Below are 24,804 nucleotides of genomic sequence, written 5' to 3'. Positions count from 1 at the left end.
TTGATAAAGGAGACTGGTATATTCTATATGTGTTTCTCTATAATATCCTTATTTGTTTCTGGTTATTTGTTGCCGCTACAATGTTGAGGAACCTAACCCAAATAATTATACTCTTGTGTATACTCATATTCGTATATGAGGTGCATCTTGAATCTTGAGTGCATGGTGACTTGATAATGGAGGCATATTATTCTCCAGTAGATATCACCTCCGTCGGTGGGAAACCTTGTGTCAAAAACTGTTAATTTTCAGGATGTCAAACGTGTCAAAAGTAGCAGATCAAGCTTTGTTTCGAGCTTGCAGATCTGCTACTGTTAATGCTTTTGTGGGGGGGGGGGGGGTAACACATGAAAATCTGGAGATAAGAGGGTTCTGCCCAAAGCACCAGTCATTTCCTGCCAGTCAGGCCCTCGGTGCATGTGGGTTTCCGGGGCCCTCAGAGAGAGGAACAGGGGACCCTAGCCAGCCAGCCAGCTAGCCAGCACCGTAAACGGGGGGCAAATAAAGGAGGCTGGTCTCTTTCTTTTACAGCCTTCCCACGCCAGGCCAGCCAGCCAGATGACTGGAAGTGTTATACCTGGATTACGCTGCTGCTGTAACACTGCCAATGTGAGGCTCTTACAGGAGCCCTCACAGGGGCCCAGGTGTACAAACAGTAAACAGTGGCTGGGGCCCACATCAAAGGCTCTCATTAAAAGACAATAGATACAGTCGTCCCCCCCCCACCTTCCCCCCTCCTCTAATCCAAGCAGGGCTTTTTTGTTGTTGTTGTTTTACCTAAGTTGCTCTCTCGCCGGTAGAGCGCCTCCTACTGTCCATTCTCCCTCATGGTTGTGACTGATAGGGATGATAAGGTGGACATGGGATTGATTTGATTTGGTTTGCGCTCTCCTCATGCTCCAATTTAAGGTTCCCAGCCTGTAGGAGCTTTAGCATTCGGTTCAGTAAAATTCTCAATGGCAATCATGCACCAGAATTATATAGCATTAAATCAATATGACGTCAACAATGTCATGTTGTCATTATAAGAATGTACAATTCCACAATTATTTCAGTCACTGGAAAACAAGCACCATCCATCCATCCATCCATCCCCCTCTCTCTCTCTCTCTCTCTCTCCCTCCCTCCCTGTAAAACACAAAACAATGTTTATAAAGGTGCGTGTTGTGTATTAGTGCATAGTGTAGTGAGGGTTGTTGTGAGTGTGGGCAGCCTGGGAAAGCAGTGAGCCTCTCTCTCAGACATAGCCTCGGCGTAGCTTTGATGGGGGGGTGGGTTGTGTGTCTCTTTGTAGTTGACGGTGGAGATGGCCTGTTAGCCTGTTAGTCAGTAAAAGTGAGGGCATAAATGGCTCCCTAACAGGAAGTGGTTTACACGCTGACGTCCACCATGCCTGTGGCCCTCCATTGTCCCTGTCCCCGCGTGCCACTTCATTACCATCTCCATAACAAAGGACAGTAATTGCCTCTTTTCTTTAGCTAGCCCTTCATCTTGGAGAGCTCTCTCCCTCTCCCTCTCCCTCTCTCCTCTATCTGCTCTCCCCCACCTCCCCTTGCCTCCCTCGCTCACTCCTTCCTATCTGTCCTCCCGCTCCTTCTATCCCAATCCTTCTCTCTCCCTCTCTCTTTCTCCCTCTCCCCACTCTCAATTCAATTCAATTTTATGATAGTGCCAAATCACAACAAGTTGTCTCAAGACTATTTACATATAGAGCACAGATTGAGACCCAACACATTCTCCACTTCAGACTCTCTCTCTCTCAATTCAAAGGGCTTCATTGGCATGAGAAAACATACGTTCAAATAAAAACAAAATTATTAAAAGGGAATAGAAATTTTGTGATACACAGCGCTGTTACCTCTCTCTCTCTCTCTCTGTCTCTCTCTGTCTCGCTTGAATTCAATTCAATTCAATTTAATTCAGTTCAAAGACGGTTTTATATTGGCATGGGAAATTTACATTTACTTGTGCAAGTGTGAATAAAAGGAAAGCAGACGTGTAGTGTATAGTTAAGGATGTAGCTCTACTGTAAGGAAATGTGTTAAACAGGGCTGTGCAACAATGCAACTCTCTAACTCTGTTTATGCAGTGTCAGCTGCACTCTGCTCCCTCATGGAAGGAATAATCACCACTGTACATCAGTCCAGGTCAGATGCAATATACAGTAGAACGTCATACTGTTGTCTCTTCTACTCCCCTTAGCAACACAGTGTATGTGTGGTGGTCCTGTGTGTGCGAGACCCCCTGACCTTTGACATGACCTTTGGCAGACAGGGCATTTACACACCAGTGCTTTGAAAAACACTGTTTTTATTTAGTTCAGAAAGTATAGCTGAAACAAATGTGCCTCGGTTCCTGAGCGGATCCTTACACACAAATGTTTGAATATTTTCAACTATATACTCTTGTCTCTCAGGGTTAAATGTGATGCATTGTAAAGAATGTACGAATGGAACCAAGACATTTTTTCACTACTCTTTCCTGTGACACTGAAGGCTTTAGGTCAAACGTTTTTTTTTTTAATACCATAGGACCCCATTTAATGGGGACATGTTTTGGAGACCCCCCACACACACGTTTATTAGTGCAACTCTAAAGTTGACCTATCTTGAGGTCCCGGCCCATAGTTTGAGAAACCTCTACTTTTGAGTTGTCAGTGTTTGTTTGCACAGTGTGTGCACTAACTTTAGTGTAGTCACTCTAGCCTAGGACCATTAACTTCAACTTGTCATGCAGTAAGAAAGACCAGGAAAATACAAGTGTACAACATAACTTAAAAGGAGTATTTCACCCCCAAAATAGAATTGGTTTTCTATCAATCACTCACCTCGTGAAGCCTTGAATTCATGGAGAATTGATTTGGTTCAGTTTCTAGGATTTGCACGTTTGGTTCAGCTTCATGAGCATTCACTGCACTGGTCAGTTTTGCGTTTCTTTGATTGATTGATTGATTGAATACTTTATTAACAGTTTGCAGAAAAAAATCACAGGAAATACAGTTCAATACAAGGTCTGCTAAGAGGATTAAAAACCCAATAAAGCGGGCCTGGGCCGTGGCTCAGTGGTCCAGGCACCTTGGCTGGGAATCCAGCATTGACATTTCCTGTCAGTCTCTCCCTCCATAGCGCAATCACATAAATCAGGCATAATTACAACCCCACACACACACACACACACACACACACACACACACACACACACACACACACACACACACACACACACACACACACACACACACACACACACACACACACACACACACACACACACACACACACACACACACACACACACACACACACACACACACGGGCCCACCGTCCAGCTCCCATTCCGCGTCCTCCCACTTTGAACTTCCGGAGGTGAGAACGGTCAATCCACAACCTCTGCCTGTGTGTGTACTGTATCTATATATCTGTGGGCCCATCAGGATCCCGGCATGAGGCCTCGCAAACACCTAAGCTTATACCTCAAACATATCAAACATATCCACTCTGTAGGACGTCCCACTGCATGCAGTCTGTCTGGATAAACACCCTTTCTCTTTGCTGTTGCACCTAATTAATGTAAACACCTTGAGACACACACACACAACCTGACCACACACAACCTGTGGTCAGGTTTTAGCTGTGAACGATCGCACCGCCGAGCAAAACGAACTATAGTCCTCAGTGTGGTAATACTTCAGCAGAGATGAAGTGGTGTAAGAAGTATATAAAAAAAAAAGAAGAAGAAAAGCTATACGACAAGGTAGAAATCAAATACTCCGTTACAAGTGAAAGTCTGTATAAAAAGTACAAAAATGATTGCCATCAAAATGTACTTTGGTACTAGCAAAGTTATTTCTGAATAGCTGAATTAGGCCTATAAAATAGTGCTTAGGTGGTTAATGTATATTTTACAATAAAAATCTAAATCTGCAATGTAACTTAACTAACTAAAGCTGTTAAAAATAAAACATTGCAGTGGAGTGGAAGTATAAAGATTAAACAATACGTAAACACCCCTTCTCTTTGCTATAGCACCCATTTAATATAAACACCTTTCTCTTTACCATAGCACCTTTTTAATGTAAGCGCCGTTCTCATTTATATAGAACCAATTTCATGTAAACACCTTTCTCTTTGCTGTAGCACCTTTTTAATGTTGGCACATGTAAGCGTTTTGATGTGAATGTTAATTCACCTGCATGGGGGCGGCGTGAGGATATTGAGAGTTACGTGCATTTGACATGTCAGACGCAATGATGTGCGCTAAAACGCAGTTTGGCCAGGAATATTGAGGCTTTTTTCACACTGAGGTTCCTCAAATCTGATGTTTAGGACTGACTGACCGTCCACACCGTTATCTGACTGTCCACACTAGGACTGACTGACTGACAGCGTTCATTTTGACAGCACATTTTCCATTAGTTTTAGTCATACTTTAGTCATCTGAAATGTTTTAGTGTAGTTTTGGTTGACCAAATACCACAAGACTTTTGTTGACTAAATTACATTTTGACAGGCTGTGATATGGCGTCGTAATGCCTCATTATAACTGCTGAAAGTAGATCAGCTATTTTCCGAGTGCACCCACACAAACAATGACGTGTATTAGTTCTACTGGATGTCTTCTCCACCAGTCCCTCAGAAACATTTAAGTGTAGTTTTTGATTTGTCGATACAATTGTCAACATATTTGGTAATAGTTTGAGTCATTATAGCGTAGTTTTTATTTCGTTTTTGTCAGGTAGTCGACGAACATTTTTCATAGTTTTAGTTGACTGCTGACTGTCCACACAATTTAATCTAGTGCCTGAGGGTCCCCGGTTGACTTCCCTAGCCCCAGTGTATGTGTCAAAGTGCCCTTGAGCAAGACTCTTTTAACCCCTAACTGCTCCCCAGGTGCTGTATTTATGACTCCCTCTGCTCCTAATAGACGTGGACGTGTGTGTCTCAGACATCAGCAACCTGCTTTGGTTGCTGTTGTAACAATGTAACGCCATAGACGTGAATTATGCTTACCGTACGCACAACACAACATGGCGACCCATTGTGAGCTCGTACATCTGCTATTTTCGGCAGCTAACACTGTCATTATGTAAAAATATAAATCAGCTTTGTGTTCAGACTGAAGCAAATCTTTATAAATCAGATTTGAATCTTCTTCAAACCCCCTAGGAAAATGGTTGAAATCTGCATTTGTTTGTTTGTTTCAGACTTGATAAAACCAATCTGATTCCAGTGTACATATGTAAAAAAATAAATAATACAAAACATACACACACACACACACAAAAAGCTATACGACAAGGTAGAAATCAAATACTCCGTTACAAGTGAAAGTACAATAAACACATTCAAAGTACAAAAACGATTGCCATCAAAATGTACTTTGGTACTAGCAAAGTACATTTTGACATTTCTGAATAGCTGAATTAGGCCTATAAAATAGTGCTTAGGTGGTTAATGTATATTTTACAATAAAAATCTAAATCTGCAATGTAACTTAACTAACTAAAGCTGTTAAAAATAAAACATTGCAGTGGAGTGGAAGTATAAAGATTAAACAATACGTAAACACCCTTTCTCTTTGCTATAGCACCCATTTAATATAAACACCTTTCTCTTTACCATAGCACCTTTTTAATGTAAGCGCCGTTCTCATTTATAAAGCACCCATTTAATATAAACACCTTTCTCTTTGCTGTAGCACCTTTTTAATGTTGGCACATGTAAGCGATTTGATGTGAATGTTAATTCACCTGCATGGGGGCGGCGTGAGGATATTGAGAGTTACGTGCATTTGACATGTCAGACGCAATGATGTGCGCTAAAACGCAGGTTGGCCGGGAATATTGAGGCATTTTCACACCGAGGTTCCTCAAATCTGATGTTTAGGACTGACTGACCGTCCACACCGTTATCTGACTGTCCACACTAGGACTGACTGACTAACAGCGTTCATTTTGACAGCACATTTTCCAGTTAGTTTTAGTCATACTTTAGTCATCTGAAATGTTTTAGTCTAGTTTTGGTTGACCAAATACCACAAGACTTTTGTTGACTAAATCTACATTTGATTTCGTCAACAGAAATACATTTTGACTTTGAGGCTGTGACATGGCGTCGTAAGTAGATCAGCTATTTTCCGAGTGCACCCACACAAACAATGACGTGTATTAGTTCTACTGGATGTCTTCTCCACCAGTCCCTCAGAAACATTTAAGTGTAGTTTTTGATTTGTCGATACAATTGTCAACATATTTGGTAATAGTTTGAGTCATTATAGCGTAGTTTTTATTTAGTTTTTTGTCAGTGAAGAAAGGTAGTCGACGAACATTTTTCATAGTTTTAGTTGATTGCTGACTGTCCACACAATTTAATCTAGTGTCTGAGGGTTCCCGGTTGACTTCCCTAGCCTATGTGTCAAAGTGCCCTTGAGCAAGACTCTTTTAACCCCTAACTGCTCCCCAGGTGCTGTATTTATGACTCCCTCTGCTCCTAATAGACGTGGACGTGTGTGTCTCAGACATCAGCAACCTGCTTTGGTTGCTGTTGTAACAATGTAACGCCATAGACGTGAATTATGCTTAGCGTACGCACAACACAACATGGCGACCCATTGTGAGCTCGTACATCTGCTATTTTCGGCAGCTAACACTGTCATTATGTAAAAATATAAATCAGCTTTGTGTTCAGACTGAAGCAAATCTTTCTAAATCAGATTTGAATCTTCTTCAAACCCCCTAGGAAAATGGTTGAAATCTGCATTTGTTTGTTTGTTTCAGACTTGATAAAACCAATCTGATTCCAGTGTACATATATGTAAAAAATAAATAAATACAAAACATAAAGATTTAGGCTGCCAGTCTAGGCTGCCCCATGGGCGTGTGTTTTTCCCGGGCAGGTTGCATGGAGGTTGTGCTCCTGTCAAGGAAAGGGGAAAGGGGAGGGGCCCACCCACAGACCCCCTGAGTGAGCTGAGCTGTTTTAACTGGTGGGCCCCATGTGGCCCCTGACAAAAGAGCTTGGTTGGAATCAGCGTCTGAGCTATTGTTGCCCTGGGAGCCACAGAGGCTGCTCTTTGGCTGGAGGTACGGTCCCTGGATCAATTAAATTCAATAAAGTTCAATTCAAAGGAGCTTTTTATTGGCATGAGAAAACATACGTTTACCTTGGCCAAAGCAAAGTGTCAAACGGAAACAATTAAAAGGAATACATGTATGTACAATTAAAGGGGAATACAGAAATGTGTAGAGAGAGCGGTGTCACATTTGGGATAAAACTGGCTTACAAAACCCACAAAAAAATGTTCATTTGCTGTTATATCATCTCTTCCCCGTTTTTTTACAGTGACTTGGTATAAAAAGCTTTTATTTTATGGGTCCCCGGGATCATCAGAACAGTAGGGAGGCAAGAGAGGGGCTGTGGTTTGGTTCAAGGTACAGTGACGGTCCCCAAGACTCCCCATGGGACCCTGGGAACGTCACCACAGCAGGTGACAGCGGCTCCTCAGGCTGATAAACTGTGCTGTTAACTCTTCATGCTATAGACCAGTGGTTCCCAAACGTTTTGGCCCGTGACCCAAAAGAGAAATTATATGTTTTCCCAGGACCCAAACTATTGAAAATAGCAGATTGGAAATTTTCACTACTTTTAAACATTTGTTTTCAGATGGAATTTCTTAGGTTTTTATTTTATTCATTCATGAAATTACTTTCATTCATTTTGAATTAATGACATTCTTTGCTTTTTTGGAATATATATTTTTTTTAACAAAATATAGGAAACGTATTTGTCCGACCCACTGTTTGGGAACCAGTGGCCTTTAGGGCTGTATGCAATCAATGCTGCGGTGTCACATTAAGCTATATAGTTGTTGTTGTTTTTTGGGGGGGACCCTGATCTATGTTGTAAAAACTGCAGTATTAATTGAACTCTGAGATACTCAAGATGCATGGGGGTCCTGATCTAGTAAAGGTTGAGAAAAACGGTTCTATAGCAATGATTACTATCACAATAGTTACTTTTTGTCTTAAAAAAACATAAAAACAAAAAACACGTACAATGACAAAAACTGTTCTATAGCAATGATTACTATATCACAATAGTTTAAACCTTTTGTATTAAAAAAACAAAAACCACGTACAATATCTTTAATAATATCACCCTGCACATGGAAATGTGTGGATAGGCTACACTTTCTGTATCAGAGGCAGTCACTATCTAGAGTCTAGACCCAGATATATACGTAAACTTCCGAAGTTGTTTTTTAAGCTACACATGAGCAATTTCACACACCAGGAGGACTCATGCTAGCCGGCATCAGCTAATGCATGTCACCTTACAGCCACCAAGGCAGTGACAGGCCTCTCACCAGCCTGACAGACCGAGTCAAGTCGAGCTGTGGACGATCGCACCGTGGAGCCAAACAAACTGAGTCCTCAGTGTAGTAACACACTTAGCAGAGACGCATGATGTGCAGTGTGCTGTATGCGTGTGAGAAACCCTGTCTTTCCCCTCATTGGTAAAAGCATGATGATGATTCCTAGTGCGTTCCCAATGAGCTGTCAATAGACGTCCGACGCTTGCACCTTAGTTTTAGGTGGCGTTTTTTTGTCACTATTCTGGTGGCAGTGGTTCTCAAAAAGTTTTTTGGGGCTCAGGTCACCTCTGTAAGTAACGTTTTAAACCACAGCACCCCTGAATTACACTACTGTGCCATGTGCTGTATACATTTCTGACTAATATTCAATCAAAACTTACATGTATGTGATACTACCATACGTTACGTACATGTGGAAATCTTCCTCCCTGAGATACAGTAAGCGGTCAGCGGTGGCCGAACGGTTTGCGGAGCGGTCTTGTTATCGGAAGGTCGCCAGTTCGAATCCCCAGACCGGCACGTTAAAATTACCACCACTGAAGTGCCCTTGAGCAAGGCATTGAACCCCTACCATGAAATGTTCTATGAGCAGGGTCTGGCTGTAAACAAGCATCTCGAGCTTAGTCCATTCACCCTGGGTAAACAAAGAACTTTGCTTTGCTTTGCCCCGTTCCACCAAAATAACTTTGGTTCTATAGAACTGGTTCTGTTCTACATTCTCGGAACACTGAACTGGTTCAATATTAGGCTGGGAAAATGAACTGAAACGGTTCAGCCCCAGTGGAAAAAGGGGCCTATATGTGATGAGAAGAACTTGAGAAGAGCTTCCATTAGGACAGATAGAAATTAACTTTATACTTGACATTTAATCACCCAAACCCCGACATCCCTAGTCTGGGGGATTCTGAGCTAGTAGATCTGCTATTTACGGTGAAGAGATTTGGTGTAGTAGATTAAAACAAAATGCACCAAGTACAGTGGCACTCAGTCTGTTTTAAGTATAGGGTCTAAGTTGTTAAACCGAGGTGATATAAATTAGATGAATTCCAAATAATAACAAAATACTATGCGGCACCCCTGGACTTCTGCACCCTGAGAAACCCATACTTATATACAGTGTTAATTGTGGCGACTAAAAAAAGTATAAATAAGGCATTAAGACACTATTAAGGCCTGCCAGAACACATTTTAGTCAACTAAATCAACTGTAGATTTAGTTGAGTAAAACTAGACTAAAACCTAAACATTTCAGATGACTAAAATGTGACTAAGTAGAATTTTATTCAAAAGACTGACTGCCTTTTCTGTCAAAATGAACACTGCAGTAGTGTGAAAATAAAAAAGCAGATACTATAATATTTATTTTCATTTCATTATGCACATTACTTATTTGAGGTGATCATGAAGAGAACTAATAACATAGTGTATTTTTCTTTTTCTATCTACAATGAAAATATATCCATTAAACAATAGGTCAGATATTACATGCCATGAGAATGGCAATGGTATTAGGCAGTTATAAAAAATAAAAATAATTAAGCAACGTATAATGACATATGTAACAGACCAATGAATGAAAGAATGGACCAACTATAAACCCCTGGGGACTCAGGTCAACTAAGTATTTAAGTGGTTAAATCAATTTAAAAACATGTTAACATTGCAGTAGAAAGATTCTGGACCTAAGCTGAATGTGGTTTACTTTAATGGTTGTTTCAATGGTTAATACAGAAGAGGCAAATTCATTGGAGATTTGAAAATAAATACTACAATGGAAACAAGTCCCCAGGACGTTTTCTGTGTTGTACTTTTAGCCTAAAAGTTTAACTGTACCTTGTGCTATCTATATTTCTCACTAATAAAGTATCCAGTCAACCAAAAAGAAGGGGATTTGGCCATTAACAAAATGGTCTGCATGTAATAGTGATGATAATAATAGTAGTAGCAATATAGCATGGTAACAAACAATAATATCTTTTAGATGAATCTCAGAACTGTGTCATTTTTCTCCTAATAACTCCAGTTAGGATATGAGATCCTATGATTACATAATAGGCAGGGTAGCCTAGTACTACAGTAAGTGACTTTCAAAGGGAGCGCTTGCTCAACTGACAACATTCTAAGTAGAACACTGCCCCCTTGAGGATTGAAATAAAACTACATTACAACTTTTGTTTTAGTCATTCAGGGATGTTTGAAAAGAACCTCCTTTAAAATGTCAAACAAGGCAGAACCTTTTTGAAGTGAAAATACCTAAAATAATTGTATTCAATACAGTACAACATGAGCAAAAATGTACACACTGTACACCACTGCCAAAAATGATGCTTGGCTGAGGTCACTAAGTCCTCGTAACTGTTGACTAGACTGCACTCTCACATTGCAGTGAATGTAATAGAGAACACCTTGATACCAGGGCCAAATTAGCCATTGGGCCAATGGGGCCGTGGCCCAGGGGCCCTTGGCTCTCAGGGGCCCTTCTGGGAAAATGTAAAGCCCTGTAATGGGTTTGAGGCCCTGAAAAAAGCTCCTGGGGATCTTCATTGGCCATTGATTTTGTTAAATTTAGGTAAAAAAAATGATAAAAACACAAAAAACCTCGAAAATTCTGCGCGCACGCGCACTAGGGGGGCCCCACAAAATGTACCGGCCCAGGGGCCCTTGTGGGGTTAATCCGTCCCTGCTTGATACTCTGCCCTCACATTTACAGTATTCCATGTATGACATTTCTTCTGTCGGGCGGAAATTTTGCACCTCCAAATCTCACCTTTTGTTTTTGTTTTGCAGAAATGAATGTCCTACTATAGAAGAACTAAAGCAGCAGCAGATGTACAAGCTCACAACAAGCCTCATCGCCATGCGTTAAGAGTGTGTAGCTCGGCAAATCTTTTTTAGATTTGTGAAAAACGTGTTCAAATGAAAATTAAAGTGGTTAACTGTGTCTGTGGGTTATATAAATTGGTTCTATACCAATGCAAAGTATTAACAAGAGCTTGTGGCCAAATAACTACATTGGAACACAGACTTTTCTGACAACAGCTTTGGACATGAAATGTTTCTACCCACCCGCAACAATTTGACAATTTAACATCTGCAGGTCCAATACTGTGGAACCCGGAATCGGTCCCATCACATTTGGAACCGTTTCCGGAACCGGTTTAATCACATTGTCAGAGCTGATATGTGTACTCTGCTTAGCTATACAATTACAATAACGGTGGTTCTCAAACTTTGTAATTACAAGGACCATATCAGACCTGTAAGGGTCTATTTGGAAGCCCCTGAAGGAATCATTAAAGGGAAATGTTAAAGGACCACTTCACCACTTTTCAACATCTCTTCATATAATTGGTCCTAACTAATGTTCATGATAAAATACCACAATTTTTTCCTACTCAGTCTGTGTCTCATAGGAGGGCTGTGGGCAGTTCAGAAACCCGTCCACCAGTGACATCATCGATGGTGAATCCAAGCTAATAGAAACGGCAGGCTTTCTTTTCCTGAAAAGTTGCAATGCAAAAGTTGAAGCCATCGTTCTCACGATAATAAAAATCTAAATATATTTTAAAACAAATCTTGTTTAAAAAAAGATCTGCCTAATGATGATGTCACTGGTGGACGGGTGTCCGAACTGCCCAAAGCCCTCCTATGAGACAGACTGAGTAGGAAAAAATGGTGGTGTTTTATCATGAACATTAGTGAGGACCAATTATATGAAAAGATATTGAAAAGTGGTGAAGTGGTCCTTTAAGACTGTTGAGAGGAAATCATTAAGGAACCAGAATTGTTAAAATCCTAAAGGATCTCAATCCATATACCGTCAGTAGAACAGAACAATACCCTCCAGAAAGTGACGCAAAACACATTACCAGCTTCCATATTCCATTTATTTTTACAAAACAAAAATGACACGCAAAGGTCCAACATGGCAAACACAGTAATAAAATATGTTAAAATGAGAGAAAAACAAAACAAAAAAAAACACAAGAACATGGATTCCAAACCTTGAGGTTACAAACAGAATTTCTAAAAGATATGAGAGAGATTCACACATTTTTCATTTCAAGGACACCTTAGTTCGATATACATACCCGAGCACAACAAAACCAAACTCCAAATCAACAGTAAGTTTTGGCAATAGATGATTGAATATTATATGAATATGCTTTGTTCAATGTTGTTCAGGACTGAATATTATATGAATATGCTTTGTTCAATGTTGTTCAGGACAAGGACCCCTTAGCTGAGAGCTGAAGCAAGGGTCCTCTACTACATATTGTATAAAATCGTGTTGGATACATTTTTACTTTTTCCACTGTCAGTAGATGCTTTATATCCATCCCGAGTAAAATCGCAGGGCTGATGTGTTTATTTTTGGAACAGTTCTTATATGATGCGATGAAAAGATGACTATGGGAGAGTCAATAACATTACTCAGTGATCCAGGGGGATAGCAGCCTCTAGTGGCAGTGATGTCAGACTTTGGTTCTCTATTGAGGGTCTGTGACTGGGGGTCCTTGAAATAATAAAAAAGAAAGAAAAAGGTTGAGAATGGCTGATGGCTAGGATGAGATGGAGGGAGGGAGGAAGGGCAAGTAGGGAGTTCTCAGCTGAATTTGGCTTTAGAGAAATCCATCTCTGGATGCTGAGACATGAACCTACAGAAACACAAAAGAGAGAAACAAATATTTACCATTACGAATTTGTCATTGAGAACTGGAACATAACATATCAATAGAAACTAAATACATTTGTTTTGATTTTAGGATTTGAAGTTGCACAGGGCAGATATGTCATTGCTCATTATCATACAGATTGGTTAAAATAAGCATTGTGAGCTTGTAGATCTGCCATTTTTGGCATTCCATGCATTTAGACTAGAGACAAATGGCAGCAGTCTGAATTTCCCTCAGAAAGCAAAGATGGGAACGTACTTTTTCAGAATGTCTTGTTTCTTCTGCTCTTCGGAGGTGGGCAGGCCCATGGACTTCTGCCTCTGGTCGTACATCATCTTCTCCACCATGCCTCGCGTTTCTCCGTCCAGGTCTGACAGCTGTAGGAAGCACAACACAGAAAACACCCAGGTTCATTTCGGCGACTAAAACTATGATGGAAAATGTTCGTCGACTAGGGCTGTCAGGATTACAAATTTAAGTTGACGATTAATTGTCACACTAATAATTACGATTAACTTGTGTTAACTTGTGTTTTTTTGTTCGTTTGTTTTTGGAACATGAATAAATACATTTACGTTTGCATCGTAAAAAAAGTTCTGACAAATGAAATATACAAAGAAATTTACCGACATTGATTAATGTTGTACTTTTAATTAAAAAAGCAACATCATCTTTTCTACCTTGGAGTTCTCAGGGCATATCTTCTTGGTGTTCAGCTCTGGATCTGTGGTCACCAGCTTGTTCCACCACTCCATCTGATTGATCTAGAATGGATCAAAAACAATGACTGTTTAGAACAAAACACCCCTGACTGCCAGTCCATACATACTTACTCATCTGCGAAGAGAAAAGCCTGGTCACAACCTAGGGCTATCGGCGGAAGTATCTGCGGAAGTTCGGACCGGAACATCCGTCAGATGTATTTAATTAAGATATGTTTTCGACCAATCGCAACACTTGTTTCATTCACGGATAATGTAAACAGATTTGTAAAGCGTCAACGTTATTTCCTTGAGCGGTAGTTCCACCTAAATCCTCCAACTTCCGCCCCCCAAAAATGATACCGTCTACAGCGTAGGACCGTAGGTCTTGCCCAGCGTGGAGAGCTATTGATTTAGAAGGAGTTTGTAGAATCGGCCTCAGATCTTAACTCATTAGGCGCAACAGCGCCATCTGGTGGACGGCTCTCGCCGCCACAAGTGCATTTTCAACAGTGAGCACCTTTAGATTGAAAGACAGTTTGGCCCGGATACCGCGAATCAGGAAGGAAACATCTGCTATTTAATGTCCCGCGATTGTTATTTAATCCACCCAAAACATACTTTTTGTAAGCGAGGATCATATTCTCATGTTTTGAGAAATGAGGCGCAAATCTAGCTTGTTTTTACACAAAAAGAATCCGAGAGATTAGTGTTCAAAAAGCTGCGTCTCCATAGACAGCATAAGCCTGCGAAATTTCCATTTTAGTTTTTTTTCTTCTTTTTTTCCCAACGGACCGCTACCGGAGTGTTATGAGGGCATACTGGACGCAGTTGATCACCGTATCAATTGATATTAAAAAAGGCATCAAAAGGCGCAATTGTCGACGGGTGAGTTAATGGGTTTAATATGTCAATTAGTTCCGCCTACCTTCTCCAGGTGAACGGTGACCATCTTGCCATCCTCGATGAGCCAGGAGCTCTCCTCCACCTTCACCTCGCTGTAGAGCTCCGTGTCGATGACGGGAGGATGGCCCTTCAGGCCCACCTTCAGCACCTTCCGCTGGATGTCCACCACCACGTCCTTCCCTTTGATGCGGAACTTCACGTCAAACGGCACCACCAGCTGTGTGGGGAGACGGAGCACTGTTCATTTTGTCCACCAAAACTCAGACACATTTTTGTTAGACTAGTGGAGACTAGCTTATAAAGTAGTAATGGTTTGATGTGGGGGGCTGGGCGATATGACTTCATTATATCACGATTTGCCAAAAATAGCCGATCGACAAGCTCACAACGCAGCACAGCGTCTCAAAAATAGCATTTTTATTTCAATCTATTTTGTTCCGTGTGGATCAATGAAACTCTTAAAGAGGGAGTGCCACAATTTTTGTATTTTTTCATGTGTCTATGAGGTGACAGTACTTCATTAGACACCCTGGAGTCGTTTTTATGTGCAATGTTGTATTAACTTTGTATTTAGGGTTTCTTCCTGGAGGCTGAACCCTTGACAGTCAAACGGGCCAATGAAAAAACAGTAATATAGTGGTGACATCACACTATGAGCCCCTCCCCTTTTATCATACAACTACAGCTGTGGGTGCGGCTTCAGTTCAGGTGGATCACCACCAATCACCACCCACCAGGCAAACCAGGCATACTTAATGAACTGGTGGGCATGCCCACATAAAAACAAAATTTTAACAAATACTAAACACTTTTTGGAAAAGATTATACCTCCTTATATAACAATAAGACCTGATGATCATGTTTTAGGGTAGAAAACAAATCACGACACTCCATCTTTAACATAGTATACTTTGTTCCCATTTATCGGTAGCACAATGGAACTCTTTTCCCCAAAGTTTTAAAGACAATTTTTTTTAAATGTTATGACACAATCTTGGCATTTAGCCAATTATTGGGGGCCCATTTGTAATATCCTCACAGCCCAGGTTGAGAATGGGTCAGGTGATAATTATATATATTTCTTTATAATTGGATCTTTAATTTATTTATTTTTAATGCACTTACATCAACTTCAGATAGGCTCTGTGTCCACTTATAGTTGGGCAGGTCAGCTCCGTTCCCAGCGTTAGGCTTCATCTTGTCTTTGTCCTTCTCATCTTCCTCTCCCTCCGACTCAGACTGGACCAAGTCAACAAATAGAAAAGACGTCAAAACGAGTCACGGTCTACAAAGGCTGGGAAATTAACCGGAAATATTTCGAAACTGATATTTAGAACCAATTAAACGACTTATAGCTGAATGATCGAGAAGCTTTCTTTTACCCTTACAGGTCCGTCTGGTTCCTTTTGTACACTTTCAGAGTTATACACCGTAAGGGTAATATGGAACCCACTCAAGGAAGCACGAGGGACCCTGGACCCCATTTTGAGACCCACTGGTGTAGCAGAGTGTGTCCAGTGAGCCAACATGCACGATATCAGCACACTGACTGTTTGACCAGAATGGAACAGAGTATATTTGGTAAGACCCGTGAAGAAAGTAAGTTTGTTTATAATATGGTACCACGTAATTCATCACAATGACGACATTTCATTTACAGCAATGTTTTGAATGCGTCAGATGATGTTTTCGTTTTAACTGTTTTATACTTGTGTACTGTACAATTCACATTACTAGGCTACAAACTTGTAGCTGCACTCAACAACTATATTGACATTTTTATTTATTCCTAGATTAGTGATTGCATTTTTTACATTTTTATTTCAAGATCCCCCATAACTCTAACAGTGTACAAATTGAACCAATGGTAAGGGTCTATTTGGTTCCATTTGTACACTCTCAAGAGTTACAGACACATAAGCCTAGATTATTTTAAATTACACACTGGGTAAATGGGTATTGGGAAGGAAAGAATGGTACGGGTACATCTCTACATTTCACGCCATCCTTAACACCCTGAGCGCACAGGTCGAAGTTCTCCGCCTTTTCAATTAGTAGCGCCCAGCGCCCAGGAAGAAGATTGATCAAAAGGACTGAGATTATTGATATCAAAACCGATCACATCGCCCCACAGGCTGGGAGCCGGCATCGAAAATGTTCCCCCCGTTTAGCCGACGAGACCGAAAATCTTAAAACGTGAATAACTGCGGTCCCGTCACTAGTCGCGCTAGAATTAATCATACCTCCCGTTGTTGGCGATCACATCTAGAGTGTTTTGGCTACATCTAGCTGCTTCAGCCACATCCGGGATAACATCGAGTCCGTCTGTAAAAGTTCTCCGCTGCTATAAATCGCTGGGCGCTATGATTTAATGGATTAAATAACCCCAGGTGTTCGGGGTGTTAATGATCTCACCCCCTTCTCTGCCTTCTCTGCCTTGTCCTCCTTCTCAGGCGTGCTGTCATTCGTCTTCACCTCCTCTTTTTTCGCCTTTTGTTGATTTTTCTGAAATGTTCAGTTAACAAAGTACAGACCAAAGTTATTATACGTTTGTGTTTTTACTTTAATTTGTTTATTTGGACGGGACATTGCATATTAATGGACATGACATATGAATGCAACATAAATACAACATTTGTTTTCAATTTCATTCTGTTTTTAAAGTGGGAACTCGAATGCTACACGAGTCTTGCTCAAATGTGAATCTCGATTGAGATCAAGATCCTCACACTTTCCATGAAAATATTTAAGAAAACAAAAGATTAACTAAAAGGAATTTAGACAGCCAACTAGTGCTGCACGATTCTTCACAAAAGAACTCTAGACTCTGTGGTGGTAAACACCTGTCCACGCACCACTGCAGAGTCTCGGGCATTGGGGTTCCCAAACTTTTTCATCTCGACACCCAAAATGTGGTGTCTCCCAGGGACCCAAAGTTACAAACACACATGAATGAACTACTTAAGCCAAAAATAGCCGATCTGCAAGTTCACAATGCTTTGCAATGCAATAGATATTTTAGAATGACAAATAGATTGCCAGATATAATGTATTATTCTGTATTTGTCCATTTCATTCAATGATAGTCTGCCACGTTTCACAGCATCAATATACCGGTACTAATTCTAACTCAAAGCATCTGTCAATCTAACAGCTGACCTGACTTCTCCATACTTACTATCACTATGCCAGCGAATGTGTACTTGTGAAACTATTTGTGTGTCGCCCTTATCATTAGAATATATCTGTATATGACCATTTAGTATAGCATGTCTGTTAAGAGTGCATTATAAGGACAGTCTAAGAATGGGGTTGGGGAAGCCTGAGCTCAGGGTGGCCATTTGGCTCCTGTGAGGGCTTGGAAAGAAGACTGGTCTGCTGTTAGATTGACAACAGCAGAGTGGTGAGTCTGGCGATGTGTCGTGAGCTTGAAGATCTGCTGCTTTTTTAAATAATTTTTTAGGTACATTTCTGAAATTCTTCAGAAAAATGTTAGATTTTTTTTTAACATTTCTGAAAACAAAAATAAAGAATTTCAATGTAACAATGGGGTATTTTGTTGTAGCGATTAGTGGGTTCAAGTGTTTACTTCCACTCACTCTTGTGACACCTGAGCGCCTCTGAAACACACTCATTTACCTGGTCGATTTCAGACTGGAGTTTCTCCGCCTCCTCATCGGTCAGCTCTAGGATCTGGGGGCCATCTTCGTTTTTCTTCTTCTTCTTCTCCTCTTCCTCTGCGATCTTAGCGGCTCTCTCTGCCTTCTCCTTCTTCTCCCTCTCCTGTCTGTCCTAAGATGAGAAAAGATAATTTGTCAGCAAAGTTTGATTTGGTTGTAGTCATAGTCTTTTGAATAAAATTCCATTTAGTTTTAGTCACCTGGAATGTTTTAGTTTCGTTCATCTAGTTTTAGTCAACTAAATCTACAGTTGATTTAGTCGACAAAAATGTATTTTGGCTGACCATTTGTTGACAAAATTATCAGTGTATTTAGTCATAGTTTCAGTCATCATAGCTTAGATTTTATTTTGTTTTTGTCAGTGAAAAAAAAATGTAGTCGACGAATATGTTTCGCCATAGTTTTAGTCGACAAAATTAACACTGGACTGAAGATGTCACAAAAGAATCACCATCAATAATGAATCAAATATATACAATATACCTGTTTGGCTTTGCGGTCTTTCAGTGCCAGTTTGCTGTGGTGGGCGAAGGATTCTTTCACCAGCTGAGAGAGAGAGAGAGAAGAGGAAACAGGGAAATGTTGAGCAGATCCGTTTGTCCATGTACAAAATTAAATATATATAATTTTATAATACCAAAGACTATAAAAATGGCCCCAATGCCTCCCTGCTTGGTATTCTCAGCATCAAAGGTTAGATTGGGGCTAAAACCCTGCGACATAGTAGCGTCATGTCCAGGGAGTCTACTTGTACATCAAGCTGCCTCACGCTATAGAAACAGATATTTGATGACGAGCGAAAGCAGAATTGACACTGTTTAAGGGACTCCACTTAACCATATATGGTATAAGAGGTTATGTGATTGAAACCAGGGAAAGAGAACACCTTTGCCATATGATATCACAATATGCTAAATCCCAGACATCATCTGGGGCGACTGTGGCTCAAGAGGTAGAGCAGGTCGTCCAATGATCCATGGGTCGGCGGTTCGAATCCCGGCTCCTCCTGTCTACATGTCGAAGTGTCCTTGGGCAAGACACTGAACCCCAAATTGCTCCCGATGTGCTGGTTGGTACCTTGCATGGCTTCCACCGCAATCGGTGTATGAATGTGTGTGTGAATGGGTCAATGTAAAGCGCCTTGGATAAAGGCGCTATATAAATGCACCATTTACCATTTTATCTGGCCTCATATCACAATCGCAGAAGGTCCAGATAATACGACCGGCATCAGACCCTCTGACTCACCTTCTCAGGGGCGCCGCTATCCCCACCCGTGAAGAAGTCAGTCTTGCGCCGGAGGAAGCTGAAAAATGTGTTGACTAGCTGTTGGGATAGGAAAACAGGTTGTAGGTGAGTCAGACGACAGAGACACTCACCCACTACTGACAAGGCAGGCATACAGTATCATTGCATACTTGTCACTACTACTGGGTCACCTGCCAGTGAGGAGACCCCCCAAATGTGTTCATATAGAGTAGACAGTCGGCCAAGCTGAATGTAACGCGGTGAATTAGAAGCCCTAGACTCTGGTGGACAGGTACTCTAGTCCCGAACACTTTGAATATACTGTGCACTGGGAATATATGTATATCTGTTAATACTAGAGCATACAAAACACTAATGTTAAGCGGTCTAAGTGCAGAGCAGTTTACCTAAATCTCCTTTGGTTAGTTCTGGTAGTTTATTCCCAATCCCTGTGTGTTACTACTGGCTTACTATTTTACTCCTAGCTGTGTTTAGTAGCTGTGGTATTGCCATGACAACTGACTGAGTTCCCCCAGAATGAAGGCCTATCTGCCTCTTACTCTCTTGTCTGATTTACATTTTTATTTCACAGTATGCAGAATGGGTACAAGTCAATACAAAACTGTTACTGTGGACGACCCCATGATTAAGCATTACACTTGTTTACAACAGGGTCTGTCTGCAATCAATCTATTCAGATATCAGGGTACTCGAGTCTAGTCTGTCTGTCTGTCTGTAGTATCCATCTATTCTATCCCATTCATTGAGATGCTCCCATAAGCTTCTATTTCATGTATTTTTTTTATTTTTCTTGTCATGAACAAAAACGACTAAGCTGCAAGTTTTACATCTCAGCAAATATCTCATTACATTACATCATATAATTTATATTACATGACATCTCAGCAATATTATTTATGTCTAAGGTCAGTTTCACATTGATATTCCATCTGTAGCTTGAAGGCTATAAATATGCACAGTGAAAACAGTAAACACACATACACGTCTTAATATAAAAGTCACCGTGACATTTTGTAAACTCAAGGTGCTCTAGTCTGGTGGTCAATATGGAATATTATATTACGTACTTTTATATTGATCATGAGGTAGATTTGAACCCTAATGTTAGCATTAAAGCTAGCATCGTGGCTACTATCAACTCATCCACATATTTACCTCCTGGACGCCTCCTTCGTGTTGCTGTGCCATAACCAGCAACATGCCGTCATACTTCTCGTCTTCTTCAGCCATGATGGTGTGAAATAAATTCACTGGTTAAAGAAAGCGGCAAAGGACGAGCAACAGTGTGAATGATCAGGCACAAATTGAAGTTAGCTACAAGGGAAGCAGCCAACAAACAACGTGAAAAGCAGTCACACTGCACTTGCACTGCACTTCCAAACTAGCACTTCCTGGTAACAAGCCCCGCCTACGCTTAGTTCGCCCAATCGGATCATAATGTGTTTTGAGTGACAGTCGATTGAGCCTTTGAGAGAAAACCCTACAGTCTCCGGAGGAAACGATTGGTAAGCCGCTGAAGAGACGAGACAGCAGTCACTGGCCTCAAGGAATGGAATATTCTAGATACTTGATTTAACTATTATCTTGGAATTTTAAAGCACAAACTTTACTGTCTATTCTATTGGATTCGGTTGTAAGAGAAACGTGTTTTTCTGTCTGTCTGTCTGTCTGTCTGTCTGTCTGTCTGTCTGTCCAGGGACGGATTAACCCCACAAGGGCCCCTGGGCCGGTACATTCTGGGACGTATCCTCAGTGACCTTAGGAAACATCACTGAGGATACGTCCCAGGTGCATCCATGTATGTATGTATTTATAGTGACTCATAGGAATAGACTACGTGACAACCAGGAATAGTCTGGTGACCACCGGAGAGACGGGTGGCAGCCGGAAATTAGACGGCACCCGGGAGCAGTATGGGTTGGCGCCCCAGCCTGTGTCTTCCGTGAGGAAGAAGCCCAACAAACCCATGGTGAGGCCTTTAGGAGGGCCATTCAAGCCTCAAGCAGAGCCTGCGGCACCACCAAGGGCAAGGTGGAGCCTGCGGAACTGTTGCGGCTCGAGAATCCACCATTCCTGAATAAAGTGCCTGGTGCTGGGAGTCTGGTGCAACGCACAGGGCCTGACCTGGTGAGAGCAGGAGTGGACCTGGTGAGACGTAGGAGGGGCCCGGACAGGAGTCAACCCACAGAGCCTAGTCCTTCCACGCGCCAGAATGGTACCTCCCAGTCCCGGCAGAGTAGTTCAGGAAGAACGGATTGTGTGGCCCTGGTTTTTCCCTAATGGGACTGATCGAGGGTAGCTACTGGGACGTAAGTCGGGACTTGATCACCCCGGCTGGGTCACCTGAGTGAGGGGTATGATGTTGCGAGACCCGAAACCCCGATGACCTTAGGAAACATCACTGAGGATACGTCCCAGGTGCATCCATGTATGTATGTATTTTGTTTAGTTTAGGGGCCCCCCTATCGCGCGTGCAAATTTTTGAGGTTTTTTGTGTTTCTATAAAAAAATGTACCTAAATTTAACAAAATCAATGGCCAATGAAGGTCCCCAGGAGCTTTTTTCAGGGCCTCAAACCCATTACAGGGCTTTACATTTTCCCAGAAGGGCCCCTGAGAGCCAAGGGCCCCTGGGCCACGGCCCCATTGGCCCAATGGCTAATTTGTCCCTGTGTCTGTCTGTCTGTCTGGTTGAACAAACTGCAGGTTGAAAAGGCCCTCAGCTCTGAACTCGGTAGAATTTGCACCTGGCTCGCTGATAACAAACTATCTTTACACCTGGGAAAAACTGAATCCATTCTCTTTGGATCTAATAGTAATCTCAGCAAGGCAAATGGCTTCTTGGTTAGAGTGGGTGACAATGTTATCACACGTAAAGATGAAATTACCTACCTAGGTTCCATCCTGGAGGCTAATCTTTCCGGTGATAAAATGGCCACCAACGTAATCAAAAAAGTCAACCAAAGAACAATATTCCTTTACAGGATCTCCTCACTGGTCAACAAAAACACCTTGAAGACCTTAACAGGAGCCCTCGTACAAGGTTTATTTGACTATGCATGCACTGGTACCTCAAAGGCCCTTAAAACTAGGCTCCAGACTTCCCAAAACAAACTGGTCAGGCTCCTACTTGGCCTCACCCCCCGAACCCACCTCACCCCTGCCCACTTTGACAGGCTGGAATGGCTTAGGGTCGACGACAGAGTACAGCATCTTGCAATGGGTCTGGTCCACAAGATTCGATACACCACCAAGATACCCATGTACCTGTCTAGATACTTCCTTAATGTTAACGAAGTCCACACCCACAACACCAGAAGAAGTGCAACGAACCATGTACAACCCAGATTCGGCACAAACAAGGGACTACATTATTTTCGCTCCTATGCCACCAAAATGTGGAACGCCCTACCAACAGTCATTAAGACATGCAAATCCCTTGACTCCTTCAAAACCGCTCTAAAAGGGCACCTACGGACGGCTGCAATTCGAAACTGGCCTCCCTAAAATCTGAATCCCCCTCCACCGCCCAGCCCCTTTTCCCCTCACTGTATATTTTTATTTTCCCTTTTTACCTCCATTATGATGAATTCCTGTTCTGTTCTTTGACTATATAGAAGTGTCTATTTGTACGTCTCTAAATGTTTTGATGAATTGAACAAGGTGGACCCTCTTGTAAACAAGTGTAATGCTTAATTGGGTCGTCCACTCACAGTTAACAGTCTTTGTATTGAGTTTGTGCTTCAAATGTACTGTAATTCTGCAAACTGTTAATAAATATATCAATGTCTGTCTGTCTGTCTGTCTGTCTGTCTGTCTGTCTGTCTGCCTGCCTGCCTGCCTGCCTGCCTGCCTGTCTGCCTGTCTGTCTGTCTGTTCGTCCATCCATCCATCCATCCATCCATCCATCTGCACCAGAACTTGTCAGGCCATATGGGGCCATTTATAAAACAAAGGGTGAACCAATTCCAGAGCCTGAACCTACGTGGAGGTCAGGGCAGGTCCGAGGATTAAACAGCTTCAAACTTTTACTTGCAAATAACATTTTCAACCTTTCAAAACTATTTTTTTCTCCAGATAAATATTGACATGAATCAGATAGTCACTGTCAGAAATTCATATAGACAATCCTACAATGTAGGCTACATACACATAACACACCAAACCATTATTTGTAGGGTTACTTTAAATAATGATGACAATAAAAGTTTATAAAATATAACATATTTCTCCCCACCATGAAGCCTCAGACCGTGGGACTCAAGCCCCTCTGGGCTCAATGGACAATCCAACTGTAGTTCACTACTTTTTTTTGTTTTAGTGAGTTAACCTGAAAAAGTCATCCTCTAACTGTCTTGTTCTGAGATTCTAGTAACTCTTTACAATCAGTCTGTTCCACTGTATTATCATGTGGAGAAGCGTTAGATGTACACAACATATGCACATGTATGTATACAATATATTTACAAGTTGTTAAAACAATGTAAGAACAAAGTGAGCTCACACCATTCAGAAAAAGCAGTGGCTGTGTTGTGTGTTCTTCAACATCCTGTTTAATTAATAATGACATCCTCCTCTATCTTCAGCAGCAACTCTGTGACCTGAGTGTCATCACCCCTGTTCTCATTGTTGAAGACATGCTACCTGTTCCCACATTTATCAACAAGCCTCTCTTGAGGGCCTCTCCTTCACTCTCATGTACTGCTCCTTTCAGGGACCTATTGTCCCCGAAAGTGAACAGTACTGTATTATAGTGTGACTCCACACTCTGACTGAGAAGCTGCATGTGATCCTCTATAGTATAGAGTCTATACCAGTGGTTCGCAAACTGTGGTGTCTGTTGTGTACTGTGTACCGTGTGTGTACCCCTTGTGTGTGTACCCCTTATGAGTGCCTATAGGGGGTGCGTGACATGAAAAGGCTAATGGTGGTGCTATGGTTTTATTTTAGACCCTGTACCAACCTTAGATCATTCAAGAGTCAATCACTGCAACTTTTACTATCAAACCTAAGTAATACATCTTAGCCACCCTGCTGTTCACAATTCATACAGCCTATTATTTTTTTAATTATTATTGCTGTTATTATATTATTATTATTATTATTAACATCATAATTGTTTGTTGTTATTATCACTAATAGTATTACTTACGTTGTTACTGCTATTACTATTATTAGTAGTAGTAGTAGTATCATTATT

At 41.4% G+C, this 24,804-nt stretch overlaps 1 protein-coding gene across 1 annotated transcript; it reads right to left on the bottom strand.

The window, feature by feature from the left end:
- Nucleotides 1-12,242: 12,242 nt before the first annotated feature.
- Nucleotides 12,243-21,008, bottom strand: nudc (nudC nuclear distribution protein). Its single transcript, XM_079522649.1, has 10 exons — nt 20,761-21,008; nt 19,585-19,662; nt 18,820-18,882; nt 18,296-18,448; nt 17,072-17,161; nt 15,782-15,895; nt 14,679-14,873; nt 13,730-13,813; nt 13,308-13,426; nt 12,243-13,031 (listed from the first exon to the last, which is right to left on the bottom strand). The coding sequence occupies exons 1-10, from the start codon at nt 20,833-20,835 to the stop codon at nt 12,980-12,982; spliced, it is 1,023 nt and encodes a 340-aa protein (XP_079378775.1). The 5' UTR covers nt 20,836-21,008; the 3' UTR covers nt 12,243-12,979.
- Between the last annotated feature and the right edge of the window lie 3,796 nt (nt 21,009-24,804).

The sequence above is a fragment of the Electrona antarctica genome (assembly GCF_951216825.1).
Source record: "Electrona antarctica genome assembly, chromosome: 15".
Taxonomy (NCBI): domain Eukaryota; kingdom Metazoa; phylum Chordata; class Actinopteri; order Myctophiformes; family Myctophidae; genus Electrona; species Electrona antarctica.
This window is presented reverse-complemented; position numbering and strand designations above follow the sequence as displayed.